Source organism: Pollachius pollachius (assembly GCF_949987615.1).
Source record: "Pollachius pollachius genome assembly, chromosome: 3".
NCBI lineage: Eukaryota > Metazoa > Chordata > Actinopteri > Gadiformes > Gadidae > Pollachius > Pollachius pollachius.
The window spans coordinates 35,010,026-35,026,593 of record NC_136936.1 but is presented as its reverse complement, the minus strand read 5'-3'; the positions used below and the strand labels follow the sequence as shown (position 1 = coordinate 35,026,593).

At 43.8% G+C, this 16,568-nt stretch overlaps 1 protein-coding gene across 1 annotated transcript in view; it reads left to right on the top strand.

Moving 5' to 3' along the window:
- LOC307072982 (calcitonin gene-related peptide type 1 receptor-like) overlaps window positions 1-16,568 on the top strand; it is a 28,205-nt gene that overhangs the window by 8,478 nt on the left and 3,159 nt on the right. Inside the window, exons 6-11 of the mRNA XM_079732603.1 lie at window positions 536-627; window positions 848-974; window positions 1,338-1,491; window positions 15,492-15,552; window positions 15,839-15,905; window positions 16,118-16,336. Of these exons, the coding sequence (XP_079588729.1) occupies window positions 536-627; window positions 848-974; window positions 1,338-1,491; window positions 15,492-15,552; window positions 15,839-15,905; window positions 16,118-16,336 (720 nt within the window). The remainder of the gene's footprint in view (window positions 1-535; window positions 628-847; window positions 975-1,337; window positions 1,492-15,491; window positions 15,553-15,838; window positions 15,906-16,117; window positions 16,337-16,568) is intronic.

Below are 16,568 nucleotides of genomic sequence, written 5' to 3'. Positions count from 1 at the left end.
CTTGAATGCACCTTAACCAAACGCGACGAGGCAACACGACTCCATAAAAAGTCAACGTAGAGACGCAAATTGGTCAAATTCTTCGCTAGAAAAAAACCTGCGACAAGATTTGATTTGTATCACGGCACTTTCGCCCTGCACAGGCGAGCGGAATTGAATTGGCATGAAGCACCGTTGGCAGGCAAAAGATGTGGTGCGACAAATTCGCCTGATGAAACTTGCACAGCGACGGATTATGATTTGTCGCGCCACAAAACTTGAGCGACAACGCGAACGGGCAACAAATGTGTCTTTTGAGATGAACGCAGCATTATGGCTAAATTAAAACCACTAACAAGTCTTGGTCTCGGATGTTGCTAAATATGTTAAAGTCCTATAAAGGCATCCTACAGGGAGCACACCCTTTTTGATTTAATTATGTATCAGTAAATAGTTAATGACCCTAACAATTTACAATAATGGCTTCTGAGTTATCTTCTCTCGCTCAACGTTTTTAACAAAAATGCACAATACTCATTTCTACATTTGCCTCCAGACTGCAATGAATCTTATGTACTTGGCGTACTTTGGACATGGGCTGTCGATTATCTCCCTGATAATCTCGCTTGGAATATTCTTCTATTTCAAGTACGTCCGCAGAAAAATAAGTTTCATACACTAGTTTTCTATATATATGTATAACCTTTTCTGACACAGAAATATAAATATATATATATGCAGTTATACCTGGAAAAAAAATAGTGTTTAGTTAGATAGTTAAGCCACATTCATTTTAAAGACAATGTCCTTATACTTTAGAATACATTTCAGAGCGGCGTACTTAAATTGTTTTCTTCCATCATTTTAGGAGTTTGAGTTGCCAACGGATCACCCTCCACAAAAACATGTTCTTTTCCTTTGTTCTGAATTCTGTTATAACCATCATCTGGTTGACGAATATAGCAAACAACCAGGATTTGGTGCTGAGGAATCCAGTGAGTACTTGGATAATATACCCCCAAAAAATACAAGCTACTACATTAAACAACTCCAGTGACCATTTGATCCCAACATTTGATGAACAAGTTTGTACCAATTACAAGCTCGTAAAACAAGAAAACAAAATCCACGTGAATTATAAATAAATACTTCCTAATAATGGAAAAACACCACTTTTTATTAAACTCCTATGCATGCTCCTATGCAAGCTGCTCTTCAATCCTCTGTCTGTGGTGAAGTTGCAAATGAACTTGCTTTCAGATTTTTCCAAGCCTCACTTGCAAGCCACATTGGATAAAACTGTCTGCTTAATGACTTCCTGTCAATGTACCTATAGCCATTCCTCTTGCTGTCCCCAGATAAGTTGCAAGGTGGCCCAATTAATACACCTGTACCTGTTTGGCTGTAACTACTTCTGGATGCTGTGTGAGGGAATCTACCTGCACACGTTGATCGTGGTGGCCGTGTTTGCCAAGAAGCAGCACCTGATGTGGTACTATCTCTTAGGATGGGGTAGGTCATCACCATTAACTTCCATTCAAATAATCCGGAATGTCTTCTTGAGGCACCCCCTTTTTACCACCAGATCTATGATGGATAGATCAACCAACTCGAGGGGTATTCCATCAACCAAGCTTAAGGCTAAACCGGGCTTATTTAGCTTACACCCCTTGCCCACTGCATCTGTCCATTGACGGATCTCATTGACTTTGCATGGGGCGATCCCGAAATGCATTGTGGGTCCATCCGTTCCATCAGCTCCATCTCTTGTGTTCAGAAGTTGAGAAAATTGTAACTTTTCAGGCTGCGACAGATCCGTCAGCCAATCAGATCGTGGCTCCGTCGGCAAATACAACTCCCCCATCCGTCAGACACGCCTTCTGTCGTCCACTGACGGACGGATGTAGTGGGCAAGCTGCGTTAGCCTTACGACTTTCAGCTAGAGTTGTGTTCCATTAATGTGACTTAAGGGAATCTCCGCTAAGGAACCATGAAAACTTATCCGACCAAACTAACCTGGTCGGTACCAGGCTAACTGTCAGGCTTACTTGATCGGTGTTTCAGAGATGTCCATCTGTCGGAAACAAGTGTATCATTAGAAGGTTCCGCCAAGCCTAGTCCTCATGATTTTGTCATAAATGTACATATATGAAGTACAAACAACCAATATTTTCACTAAGGGTCTAAGATTAAATGATCCAAATAAAATAAATAAATGAATTGCTATCTATTGTTATCCAGGATATTTTCTCAACACATTTTTACAAAAATATATGTATTCTATCAAATGGAAAATAAAAGGCATGAAAAGTTGTTCAATTTCTCCAGTAATCCTTCCTAAATTACTAAATGTGTGGGGATCTGACACTTTACCTCTAGACTATCTCCCTGATGACAAACTTTAGTCGATATTCAATTTAAATATGTTACGCTTAATACTCTGCGATTAAATTGCAAGGCGGCCTCCCTGTTTTTATTAATGGTTACGATGTTCCCTTTTTGAGTTGTTATATGCTTGTACTCCTCATAGACCTCCACAAGAAGCTCGGTCCTTTTCGGACATTTGATCCACGGGTTGGGCTGGTTACATATCTCGTGAGCGCGCTTAATCCACGATAATGTAAGCCTGACTTGAACTAACCTGAGCAAGGCGCAGCTGAACTGGGTTGATGGAATGGCTTTAGCCTCAAGTGGAAGTTGGCGTTAGCTCTAACCGGGCTTAATCAACTAAGCGCCACTTTCGTTAGCGACTTTGATGGAATACCCCTCTGTTAGGATAGTTCACTGGGTAGGCTGGTAAGTAGATCTATTTATCCATCATGCAACTGGGTGAACATGTGTAAAATTGGGGCCCTTTAATGTTAGAAAAGTTATATTTCATTCTTACTGACCGCCAGAGGCAGTGCTTAACACTGGTTGTTATCCTTGCACATGCGCAGGTTGAATATTTAATATCAACAAAGTCACACGTGACCGGGGATGATGTCGGGCCGCCCGTCTATATAAGCCCACGTCACTCTCCAAAATGTCCCTTGCATCTTCTCGCAGTAGCAAATACAGGTTTAGAGTACGAAATAAGCTTGAATAAAAGCAATATTTGCCGACTCTTTTGGTGACTCTTTGCTGGTAGCCCTGCAACCACATGGTTGGAGCCAACTTTCGTTTCAGTTAATTAAAGGCTCCCTGACGAGTGTTTTCGCCCGTTAAAGCATGTAATCCCTTGTTTGGAATTTAAGAGCAGAAGCTCCCCATTACGGTTAAGGCTAGTAGGTAAATAAGGAAAATACATGTAAAAAACTAAAACCCTGTTTTAATTTGAGTTTCTTATGTTGAGCAGTTTGCTGCTCTTTTGTTGAATTATTACTGTTGGGTGCTCAGTAGTAACTACTCCACTTTGGAAACAGACTATTTTGGATAGCTTTCATCCCCCAACATGTTAGGCCCACATGGTTGCCGCACTTGCATGGCTCCACTGCTAGCCCTAGATGGACTTGATGAATGCCCCGCATGCCTCGGTGTGGTCCACTTGAGGGAGGGGCTGTCCGACAATCAGTGTATGAATTGCAGTTTCATGCCACATGGGCTGAAAGTGGCGAGACTAGCCGAGGAGGAAGGACCTCAGGTTGAAGGTGAGCTTCCCCCGCCTGGAAGAGAACCAGTGGTACGGGTACGCTCCCCACCCATCACACCAGTGACAGCAGGGCCTTGGCTTTAATGCAGAATGCCAGCAAGCATGGACTTGACCGAATGCCAGCCGTAGAGTCAACCATTGCCTCCCTCATTGTGGCACCAGAGGAGGTGTTGATGCCGAATGCTCGCTGTCCCAGGCCACAGTGTTGCATCACTGATGACCTATTAACGAAGTGCTATGACACTGCGGCACGTATGGGCCGTATCGGGAACTCCTTGTCCCATTTGATACTGGCCCTGTCTCAGTCCATGCAATCATCCAGCGCAGATACTTCAGTGCAGAGCCGAAGTTACACGTCTTTGCAGGCATTTGCCTTCATGACCAGAGAGCTTGGTAGGCTGATGTCGTCGCTTATGCTGGCTCACCGCCAGGTATGGCTGGCCCAGTCCCCATTATCAGAGCCATGCCGGAGAACCCTCCGCACTCTCCCCGTAGTTCCGGGAGAGCTGTTTGGCCCAGGAGCACAACAGGCCTTGGATCGTGGCATCCAGGCTAACCAGACATGGCAGCAGTTTGCTAGCCTTCGGGGAGCTACATCCCTACCGAGACAGCAGCCTCCACATGGTTATGGCACCAATAATCCACTGCCGCCAGCACGTCCTAGTTGTTATCCCAGGACCTCACCAGCTCCTGAGCGACCCTATCAACCCCGTCGGGCTCCCACAAGGCCAGCACCCCGGGCACAGAAGGGTCAGGGGTCGGGGTTTCCCCTCCCCAGGCCCCCAAGAGGACGTGGGGGCAGGTACTGACGGCTCAGGGCCGGGCTTCGGGCGCTTCGCCCAGCAGCTGGGGAATCTGCTGGGGAAGTTGCACTACAGACCCTTGGGTGGTGGCCACACTTTCCCAGGGCTACAATCTCCAATTCCGACGCCGGCCCCCAGTTTTCAGGGGGATCAGACTGACTACAGTCAGCGATCCCACAAGGCGACAGACCCTCAGCCAGGTGGTATTCACCCTCCTGGAGAAGAAGGCCATCGAGATCGGAGATCCTCAGACACAGCAAGGTGGGTTTTACTCATTGTATTTTTTAGTTCCAAAAAAGGAGAGTGGGTTTCACCCTATACTCGACTTACGACGGCTGAACAGTTTTCTGAAAGTATTGCCCTTCCACATGCTAAAGACAGCGGATGTGCTCCAGGCCGTCGCACGGCAAAGCTGGTTCACATCAATAGATTTAAAGAATGCATATTTTCACGTCCCGATAGCACCACATCACAGGCCATACCTGCGCTTCGCATTCGAAGGGTGGGCCTACCAGTACAGGGTCCTCCCATTTGGGTTATCACTAGCCCCACGGATATTCACAAGGTGCATGCGGCCAGCGCTCGCATCAATGCAAGCCACTGGAATGCAAATCCTCACTTATCTGGACGATTGGCTTATTTGCGCTCCAACCCGGGAACGGGCAGAGCAGGACACCACAGCCCTCCTAGGCCATGTGGAAAGGTTGGGTCTTACAGTCAACTATGGCAAAAGTTGTCTAATACCCAGCCAACAGGTACTGTTCCTTGGCATAACCCTGGACTTGGCATAAATGCTTGCCTCCCCGTCTCCGCGGTCGGTAGAGGCCATACTCCAGATCCTCCTGCATTTTCAGGAAGACAGGATGGTAAGGTACAGCCTTTGTCTCAGGCTGTTGGGAATGTTGACGTCAGTAATGTCAATAGTGCCACTGGGCCTCCTCCACTTGCGGCCGTTCCAAGTTTGGACCAATGGCTCCACTTAGATCTGAGGTTGCATGGATCCAGGAAGGTCAGGGTGTCCAGTCAATGCTTCCTGGCGTTGCAACCCTGGAGACGCAGGGCATATATTTTGCCAAAGGTGTCACACTGAGTTCGATCCTCTCACGCCGCGAGGTGGTGGTGACCGATGCTTCGCTCTCTGGCTGGGGGCAGTGTGGCAGCACAGGGCGGTGAGAGGGCTCTGGAGTGCGCAGCACAGGACACAGCACATAAATGTGCTCAAGATCCGTGCTATTTATTTAGTGCTCTGCAAATTCCTGCCATATTTGAGGGGCAGACATGTGCTGGTACGATGCGACAACAAGTCAGCTGTCTACAATGTGAACCACCAAGGGGGCACAAGGTCGGCTCAGTCATTACAGGTTGCACAGCAACTTCTTGTATGGGCTCTCCCTTACTTTTCCAGCCTCAGGGCTATGTACCTTCCAGGGCCACAGAACATGGTGGCAGACTTTCTTTCAAGCCAGAAACCTCCGTCGGGGGAGTGGTGACTCCACTCAGAGGTAGTAGAGGGAATATGGAGCAAATATGGCACAGCGGAGGTGGAGAAGTTTGCTTCAGAGTCCACAACACAGTGCCCTCTCTGGTTCTTTCTGTCAGAGACAAGTCCGATGGGACAGGATGCCTTGGCACATCCATGGCCATGTCAGCTCCTTTATGCCTTCCCGCCATTTCCACTGGTAGGGTTAACTCTACACAGAGTTCAGAAGGGGAACAACAGACTCCTGCTGGTTGCCCCAAACTGGCCAGGGAGACCTTGGTTTCTAGTAATGTACAGGCTGCTGGATGGAGATCCATGTTGCCTGCCGAAGAGGCGCAACCTGCTCTCACAGCTGGGGGGCCACATCTGGCACTGGTTTCACCCTTGAGGGGCCTGATCCACTTATAATGGAATGTGACCCGAAGGTAGTTCAAACCATCATAGACTCAAGAGCTCCCTCCACCAGGGCACTCTATGCTAACAGGTGGAAGATATTTGCAAAGTGGTGTGAGGCTCAGAGAGAGGTACCCGAGTTTTTCCTCAGTCCCAATGATACTGCGTTTTTTGCAGTCCTTACTGGAAAGGAAGCTATCTGCTTCCACATTAAGGGTCTATGGGGCTGCCATTTCATCCAGGCACATTAAGGTTGATAGCCAGATGGTGGGGTCTCATTCTTTGGTGACCCAATTTCTTAAAGGAGCCCAGCGGAGGAACCCCCCACGGGCTGTCAAGGTTCCCTTACGTCAGCCAAGCGTGTGAGTGAGCTTCATGCGTTGTCAGTAAGTGAACAGTGTATACGCTGGAGCTCAGACGGCACAGGGGTGGCACTGTGGCCTAACCCATTTTTTTTTCCAAAGAGACTGCCCTCGGCCCACTATAATCATGAGGATGAGGAAGCTAGTTCAGCAGAACTACTCTGCCCGGTGAGAGCCTTGAGATGTTACATACAGGAAACTGCTGGGTTTAGACAGTCTGAGGCTGCTACGGGGGCCCGAGGAAGGGGCAAGCGCTGTCCAGACAGAGGATTTCCAAGTGGGTGGTGGAGGTAATTGACGAGGCATACAAGTCAAGAGGACTGCCTTTACCTCTAAACATCAGAGCAACCTGGTCTCACAGGAATCCGTGAAATAACCTTGGACGCTTAACTCAAAATCCCTGGAATCCTCACGGAAACACGCCAACTTCCGTGATATGACCATGGATTTTGATCCAATGCAAGTTGATGACACTCATATTCCGTGGCACACACACAGATCCCCGTTTCAATGAATAAGTCGACCACGGGTGCTTAACTCAAAATCTGTGCTGGCCTCACGGAATCACTTCAATTGTCTATGATATGCCAACAGAATTAGCTCCAATGCAAGTTAATGACACTCATATTCCGTGGCACACACACAGATCCCCGTATCAATGACCGAGTCGATCACAGGCACTTAACTCAAAATCTGTGGTGGCCTCACAGAATCACTTAAATTGTCTGTGATATGTCAATGGAATTTGCTCCAATGCAAATTAATGACACTCATATTCTGTGGCACACACACACAGATCCCCGTCTCAACGACCGAGTCAACCTGGTCTCACAGGGATCCGTGAAATGATCATAGCCTATATCAGGGGTTGACACTTAGGTTTCAAAAGCACTTGCCCATCGGGCAAGTACAGGTCATGTTCAACTTGCCCGAATGCGAACGGGCCTCTTTTTGCCAGGCACCCGGCCTGGTTTTGGGTGGCTCAGAAAACTCATCCTAGCTCAGACTGAAGCTGAATGTTGGCTTCCACACATGGTGTGTTTAAAATATAACAAACTTCTCTTTGTTTACTTATTCATCGCGGGGTCACATCGTGGCATGAAGTGATTTCAGTCCACCGTTGCAACCTATTAAAGCTATCGCCCAGTTATATGTAGACCTGCATGATTTTATGCAAACGTACATAACTAAATGTCAGAGGTAGTAGCAAAGATATGTCTTTTTTAACTTTCACGTTTCTTGTAGCTCTGACTGAATAATCACAATTGCGTTTCTAGTAGTGTTGTCAGTCACGATACTGGATTTTCTAACTTCGATACTATACCTGGAAAAAAATATCGATATTCTATACCATTTTCGATATCAGGGGAAAAGTTTTGTTCAGGAAAGAACGTACCCAAAGTAAATAGAGTATATCTCCACAACTGCAAGGGCAAGAATTTCCTCTTTGTGCCAAAAGAGATTGTTGTGCAAGTGAAATATTCAATGGGGATAATACTTGGTTAAAGTGAATAAAGCCATGGAACACAGCATAAGTGGAAGATAACATTTCCACCTGAAATAATTATCAGTTGGGTGTTATCAGTTGGGAGCGCTGTTTTAATATGAGACACAAATAAAGGTAGATATCTTACAATTTTGACACTTGACAACTCTATTTAAAGTTCAGGGCAAATATAATCGAATGCACCAAGCCAAACACTTGCAAATACACAAATGGCCACTAGATTGCGCTGAAGAACACGTTTTCTGATTGAAGGCAATTTACCTTTTTCCTAAGAAACCTTCTCTTAGTCATCGATTGTAAACACCATGTTTGGTTGCAAAATTTGGCCCAGACACTGTATTATCTGTTTATGGTGGTTTTATGCAATCAGAATCAACTTTGTGGACAAAAATCACAAAGGTAAAACTTCATTTTTGGTTGTTAAAAGAAAAGGGGACGTTTCTTCTTAAGTTGTTATTTGCGAGGTTTAGTCACAGAATGATATGGTTTGGACTGTTAGAATAAGTGGAGGCTCAGCTTTCATATAATATATAGTTTGTGAGGGTCCAATTTCGTGAAAAAGATCACTATTGCTGTGCATGCGCACAGTTATGAAACCCAAAACCGTGTTCTTGCATATGACTTTCCTTGGTAATTTACCTCAATCCAAAGTACTTCCAAACCGCACTCCTCCATCACTACTCCATTTTCCTTCTACCTAAACCTTTTGCGGAGGCGCTGCACTTGAGATGCTAGCTGTGTTGGCTAACCTTTAGCTAACACCTTCGAAACACTGCAAGAGACTGCACTGCGAGTGATTGACAGGAGTTGGGGCTATATTCGCGCTGAAGCGATGCGTGTCTGTTAACTAGCTGTCCGAGAGCAGAGAAGACAGTGCGCTGATCAATTGCAAATATTTCTATTTTGTGTGATTTTGCTGAACAAAAGGTTGTTCTGCAGTTTCTAAAAATGCTTGAATAAATAGCCTTTATATTAACATCCACCCAAAATCCACTTGCCCGTTCGGGCAACCAGAAATCAATCTCAACTTGCCCAAATATTACTTTTAGTCGCCCCGGGCAAGCGGGCAACCGTTAATGTCGAGGCCTGCTATATGAATGAAATTCATATTGACGGTATGGCACTATATCCCTGTTCTCGCCCATGCACCCATCTTGACTTTAATAGACCATTTTTGTTTATTTGAGGAGGTCTCTGTATATAATAAATAAATAAACAACTATATATAACGAAATAAATAAATATCTATAAATATGTATGTGTATTTATATATATATATATATATATATATATTGTGGTACCCGCTCCTCGATGTCTCGGGGGTCAAAGTACATATCACCAGAGGTGGGGGTAAGTCACTCATGTGCAAGTCACAAGCAAGTCTCAAGTCATAACCTTCAAGTCTCAAGCAAGTCCCAAGTCACTGTGGTGAGAATCAAGCAAGTCACAAGTCAAGTCATACAAAAATCTGATGATCTTACCCAGTTTCCACATTTAATTTTTGTAAAGAGAGTGGTTCATAAGTTGAGTTTTATTTCAACATTAACAATGTCTTAATATTAACAATAACTCAAACTATTTCAAAACATTCAAAAACCATTATGTGAATAGTTTGAGAATGTTTTTTATGATCATTACCTCCAACCTATGAACAGAATCAAATCGAACCTCTAGGTGGCTGTATACGAGAACAGTTCAAGTCAATCAGTCAATCTCCCTACATGTTGTAGAATATTATTTGCAACACATGGCATCAGACGTGAAAAAAATGAATGTTTCAAAAGTAATATCACATACACATACTGTAGGAAGGGGAAATAGTAATACACAAGCCTGAAAGCTGGTAGCGATCTTGCTGCCTCGCAACATACATCGACTTACAATGCATTGCATTTGCAAAAAATTAAATTTGACAGTACTTTGTCACTGAGTTGTGAACGATGGGGTCGCATTATTACCCCACCATGGCTGAACACACGTTCAACAGGTGCACTTGATGCAGGGACTGCCATAACTCTTACCGCCACCTTGAACAAGCCTGTTCATGGCCCAAAACTGAAGGCTGCTCTGTCCATCACAAATGTCCAAGTAGTGGTTCAACTGAATTTGGGGACTGGAACTTGAATCCATCTTAATTTTTTTGCGGTATGCTGAGAACAGCCCAGTCTGACGCTCTGGCTCTGACAGTGTAATTTGGTCCTGCTCATCGGTGGTTGGACTGGTCGTGGTCGTGGTCGTGCCAGCATCTCTGAGAATCAAGTCTGATAAACAAGCAAAAACAATAGTCACAAAATATTTCTATCAAAATTTAAATTTTGTCCACTTCATTAACATAAATGTGGGAGGGAAAATATTAGGAACACTTTTCAATATAACACTCTCCAGTACACCACTATCACCCACTACAACCTCAATAATAACTATAAAGTAGAATTATCACCTTTCTGACAAAGTAAACAAAAACTGAAGTGCTCAGTGTGTATATATCAACATACTGAACATTTCTTTTACAGCCTATTTTTTCTTAGGTCTTACATTAAAATTGGATTACTACGGAAAAAATAACATACCTTTTATCATCACAGACACATCCTCCTTGACGTTTTCAGAGGCCAAAACATCATGGGCCAACCACATGGTGCCGAATGAAGGATCCAGCAGAGCAGCTTTTAGGTATAGAGGGTCAGAGAAGGGCAAGGTTGCTCCATCACTCTGGTCATCTGCCATCCTCACATGTACAAAGATCCCTCTGAATCTTCTTTGGAGTGATCCTTGCAGGCTACGGATCAAGCGACCCAAGTAGTGCACTCTCTCTTTTTGATTTCCCAAGTGGTGATTTAGAGAAAGGATGCAGGGTACCACAGCACTTATAGTGACAATCTTTTCTCCTTGTATGAGATCCGTGCCTTCTCCAAAGGGTATAAGAACATCCACCAGTTCCCTTATCTGACTCCACTCTCTAGCTGCGAATGCTGTCTCTTTGTGTCCTGCATCTTCAAGAACTGTAGACAGTTTCAGTTGGTCACAGTTAAGCACTGATTTCAGTTGCCTCAGTGTGGAATTCCAGCATGTGGTAACAGAGGCAGGGATTCCACTGTGTCCAAACTCCATCTCAAATTTGTCTTTGAAAGTGGTGCTTGTGTGGAGCAAAGAGCTCAACCTTGAAGCTTTGGAGAGAGCTGCACTGATTATTTTAGTGTCTTTTAGGCCATCACCTATAGTCAATTGAAGGGTGTGTGCAAAACATTGAAGTCTTGTCTGGGACTTTGCACTCATGACATTTTCAACCCTCTCCTGCTCTTCCACAGTCAGGTCGTTCCAAATGTTGAAATCATCAAGGTCATCATCTTCATCTTCCTGTCCAGGAAAACATGTAGAGAACGCCTTTTTCATGTTTGCAGCATTGTCACAGATGATGTGGTCGACCTTTTTTTTGATTTCATATTCTTCGTATATTTGCTCAAACTCTTCACAAATTCTTTCCCCTGTATGGGAAACTCTGAAGCGGTTGCATGCAAGCAACTGAGATTTCAACTGAAGACTGTCATCTTCGATGTTGATCCAATGTCCTGTGACTCCAAGAAAGCCTCTTATCCTGCGGTCTGACCATGTGTCTACAGTCACTGACACATTATCTGCCATTGCTAGTTGATTTTTTAGCTTGATTTGTCTTTCTTCCACCAGACTGTCAATCTTTGAAGTAATTGTTCTTCGACTGACTGGAGAGTACTTGTTGTCCACTATTGACAAAAACTGATGAAAGCTTTGATGTTCAACGATGGACAATGGCATGTTGCAATTTATAATTAGGTCTGACAGTATTGAGTGTGTAATGGCTTTCTGCTGGGGATGGTTGCAGTTGTATAGTTGCACACTCCTCGATTCGATGAATTGGGAGATTGAAGGCTGTTTAAGATCCAAAGTTGCTTTGGTATGGATGTACTCTTCATATCTGTAGACAGTAAAAAGAAAAGAGAGGAATATATTTAGCCCACATTATGATCTTCATTGCATAGTAAATCATTAGAAATATAGTTTAGTTCTATGAATGCAAGAATCAAATAAGATTAATTGTAATCTTGGAACTGCAGACCATATAGCTAGGTCTCAATCAGTCTGTTAAATTTCTGTGAATTGGCTGTTTTAAAATGCACTGAAATGTTCATACATGAAAACTAAATCTGTTAATATGCAATCTGAGAGGCAACTTTTATAGGGCTTATGACAAGTCAAATTAAAATCAGAGTTAAGTTTTCCTAGAAAATATTGACTTTAGGATACATTTATAATATTAACAAAATCAATATTATTCACTCCTTTCTTTCTTTACAATGTACGTTATTGTGTATATGTATGCTATTAAGTGACTTTTAACAAGGCCTACATTTCATGGCTTTCAGAAACTTTCGGGAAAAACTTGACTATGAATTTGATCATCAGAACATCTTGCCCATAGAAAGTGTGTAGGTATTTACCAAGAAAAACGTTAAAAAACAGCTTAGAAAACGGTTAAATGGCAAAAACCAGCTTGTTGATACAACTTTTTTTCAAGTGAATAAGACAGAAAATAAAATAGAGCCTCAAATCTATCACACCAAATTCCCTTACAATAAACTATAAAGATTGTGGCAAACAGGATTTGAATTATCATTGCTACACAACAATCAATCAAACACATAGAAATACACTCTCTATTCACCAATAGTTTATCTCAAGCCCTCGCTCACACACTCTCTCTCTCTCAAAAACTTGAGGTGATGTTAATCTGCAATGACAATCCGCGAGTCGCGGCTGTTAGCGTGCATCATTTACACAAACACTGTTAAATACAGAAAAATACCTTCTCCAAATAATTCCCCCCCACTGCTTCTAGCCCCTATGCGTCACATATAGTGCATAACCACTTTTTGCGCCACTGATCTTATGCATATCTTCAACGTAATGTTAGCTTAATAAACTACTGTGTTGGAATTCATGTTAGCAAACGTTACCTTTCTAGTTAACGTCTGAACCATTTGACCAGCCAATAAGTTAGCTAAAGACACTTTTACTTCGCATTTTATTGAGAAGACATATACATTAGGTAGCGTTCTAGCCAAGTTAAGTTTAAGCTATGTTAGTGTAAGCAAACTTAGCTTACTAACAGCCGTTACAGCTAGCTAAAAGACGCAGTCACGTAGCTTACCTTTTTTTGTGGGTTTTGTAGTGACGGATGAAGTTGGATGTTGTGGTGATCGTGTCACTGATTTTTGAGCTGCAGACCTTGCATACCACTGTCCTCTTTTTCTTACCGTCATCGACAATGTAATCCTTGAACCCAAATTGAATTATTTTGGTCTTGCCGCCTCCATGACTGCTGCTCCGGCAATGACCTGCTCACGCAGCGGCAGTTTGACAGTGCAGAGTGCAATCACCCGAGATGCGTGCATTCATTGCACTGTGAAATCACCCGATCATGTTTCAAAATAAAATTATATATATATATAAATACATCATTTCTAACTTAATCTAACCTTAAAAAAGTCCTTCTGAGTCCAAGTCAAGTCGAGTCTTTTATCAGTGTTAGTCAAGCAAGTCTCAAGTCCTCAAATTTGCGACACGAGTGTGACTCGAGTCAAGTCATGTGACTCGAGTCCCCCATGTCTGCATATCACACTTCAAAGTCGGGGTTAAGCCACACACGGCATTTATTACAAGGATCCTTCACCATGGGGAACACATGCACTCTACATAGGGTCTCCGTGAGCCTCTATTCGGTTGGTGTCTCCAGCGCTTCTCCCGTGCCACTCGTTCCCCTTCTCCCGTTTTGGTGCCCCTTTTAAAATGGCTCCTGGGCTTTTTCCTCCCTCCGGCCAGGTGTCCCCTATCTCGCTGATTAGGGGGAGAGAAGTGATGCTATCTGTCGCCGGTTAGTGGGTGGCGGCGGTATACACCGTCCACCACCACCACAGGTTTAAGGGGCGTGATGCCACTATATATATATATATATATATATATATATATATATATATATATATATATATATATTTTGGTGCTTCGAGGAGGTCTGGTGGTCTCTGTGTATAATAATAAATAAATAAATATATAAATAAATTGGTATGTATATACCTATTTACATTAATATTTATATTTATATATATTTATTTATTATATACGGAGACCACCAGACCTCCTCGAAGCAACGAAAATTGTCTATTAAAGTCAAGATGGGTGCATGGGCGAGAACAGGGATATAGTGCCATACCGTCAATATGAATTTCATTCATATATATATATAGGCTATGGTCATTTCACGCATCCCTGTGAGACCAGGTTGACTCGGTCATTGAGACAGGGATCTGTGTGTGTGTGCCAAGGAATATGAGTGTCATTAACTTGCATTGGACCAAATTCCGTTGGCATATCACAGACAATTTAAGTGATTCCGTGAGGCCACCACGGATTTTGAGTTAAGTGCCCGTGGTCGACTCGGTCGTTGAAACGGCGATCTGTGTGTGTGCCACGGAATATGAGTGTCATCAACTTGCATTGGAGCAAAATCAGTGGCCTTATCAAGGAAATTGGCGTGTTTCCGTGAGGATTCCAGGGATTTTGAGTTAAGCGTCCGTGGTCATTTCACGGATTCCTGTGAGACCAGCCATTCCACCAGGAGTGTCTCCACCTCCTGGGCAGCACTACGAGGAGTGCCTCTAGGAGAGATTTGTGTAGCGGCCCCCTGGGCTCCAGCGTGCACCTTTGCCCGATTTTACAGGGTCAATGTAGCTGCTCACCACGCAGTGGCTGCAGCTGTTTTTCAGGAACCCCCAGGCCCTTCCTAATAGGTGGGTACAGTATTCCTTGTGACTACATTGGTAATAGTCATCCAGTGTTAAGCACTGCCTCTGGCGGTCAGTAAGAATGAAATAGAACGAGAGTTACGTATGTAACTACGGTTCTATGAATTCTGGATGACCGCCAGAGTTCTCTTTCACTCGGAATCTTGCGAGAAGATTCTGAAGGGACATCTTGGAGAGTGACGTGGGCTTATATAGATCGGTCACGTGTGACTTTGTTGATATTAAATACTCGACCTGCGCATGCGCAATGGATTACATCCAGTGCTAAGCACTGCCTCTGGCAGTTATCCAGAATTCATAGAACTGTAGTTACATACGTAACTCTGGTTTTAGCTTATTGTAAAAAAGTCCTTTCTTACGTTAAACAAATCCACATCATCATATATGAATTTGTTGGTACAGTAATTTGCTTATTTCCTACACGTATAACAGGCTAAATGCTGATTGACTGGAGAATAACCAGTTATGATAACATATGGGTTGACATTCTTGGTTTTCAGGCTTCCCGCTCATTCCACCTTGTATCTATGCCATTGCTCGAAACTACTACTACAATGACAAGTAAGTAAAGCATCATCACTGTAAGTATCATAACTGGTTATTATGATGCTTTGTTTTCCCCATCCTCTTTCCTCTCTCTCTTTTCTCCATTAAACCCCCTCTGGTACACATTTATTCCACATTCACTTAATAGCCATTATACCAATCAATAAGGCGTTGCCAGTCTTTCCAAGTTGATACCACACAAAATACGTTGTGGGACCCGATCTCTTAGTGTGCAGGCGGGTCAAGGACGTATGATGTAATTTATTCTCTTCCTCTCATTCCTCTCCCTCCTCTTCTGAAGCTGTTGGATCAGCGCTGACACCTCTCTTCTCCACATCATCCACGGGCCCATCTGTGCTGGGCTCCTGGTGAAAACTTTTCATCCCTTTTACTTTCTGATGTGGAGTAATATGATTGCCCCAAATGTTCTGATGTTTCAATCTGGGGTTAAGAAAATAAATTTATCTTTTTTTTATGGTGGGTGCAAAACTGCCATTTTGTTTGTGCGAGCAGAACACACCAATTTAAATGTGTTTTTTGTGTACAAAGAATATTACGCTAACAGTGTGTTAATCTCTAGGTGAACCTCTTCTTCCTGCTCAACATCATGCGGGTGCTCATCACCAAGCTGAAGGTGACCCACCAGGCAGAGTCCAGTCTGTACATGAAGGCAGTGAGGGCCACCCTGATCCTCATCCCCCTCCTCGGCCTCCAGTTTTTACTGCTGGCCTACAAGCCCGCAGGACGTGTTGCCTCCGAGATCTACGACTACATCACGCAAATCTTCATGCACTACCAGGTACACATCTGGTGTAAAGTGGTGGACCTGGACACCAAAATCTGGTAATTTCTAGTGTTGAACTCTGGGCAGAGCGGAATGCATTAAGACGTTCCCAGCATGATCCTGCCAAATACCAGGTGAAAGATCTGTCTAAACGTCCATAACTGGTGGATCAGGCAGAACATCTTTAGCAACAAGCTGTATAAGCTCAGAAAGAGTGCCTCTTATCACCACTCTGATTTTCTCTCGT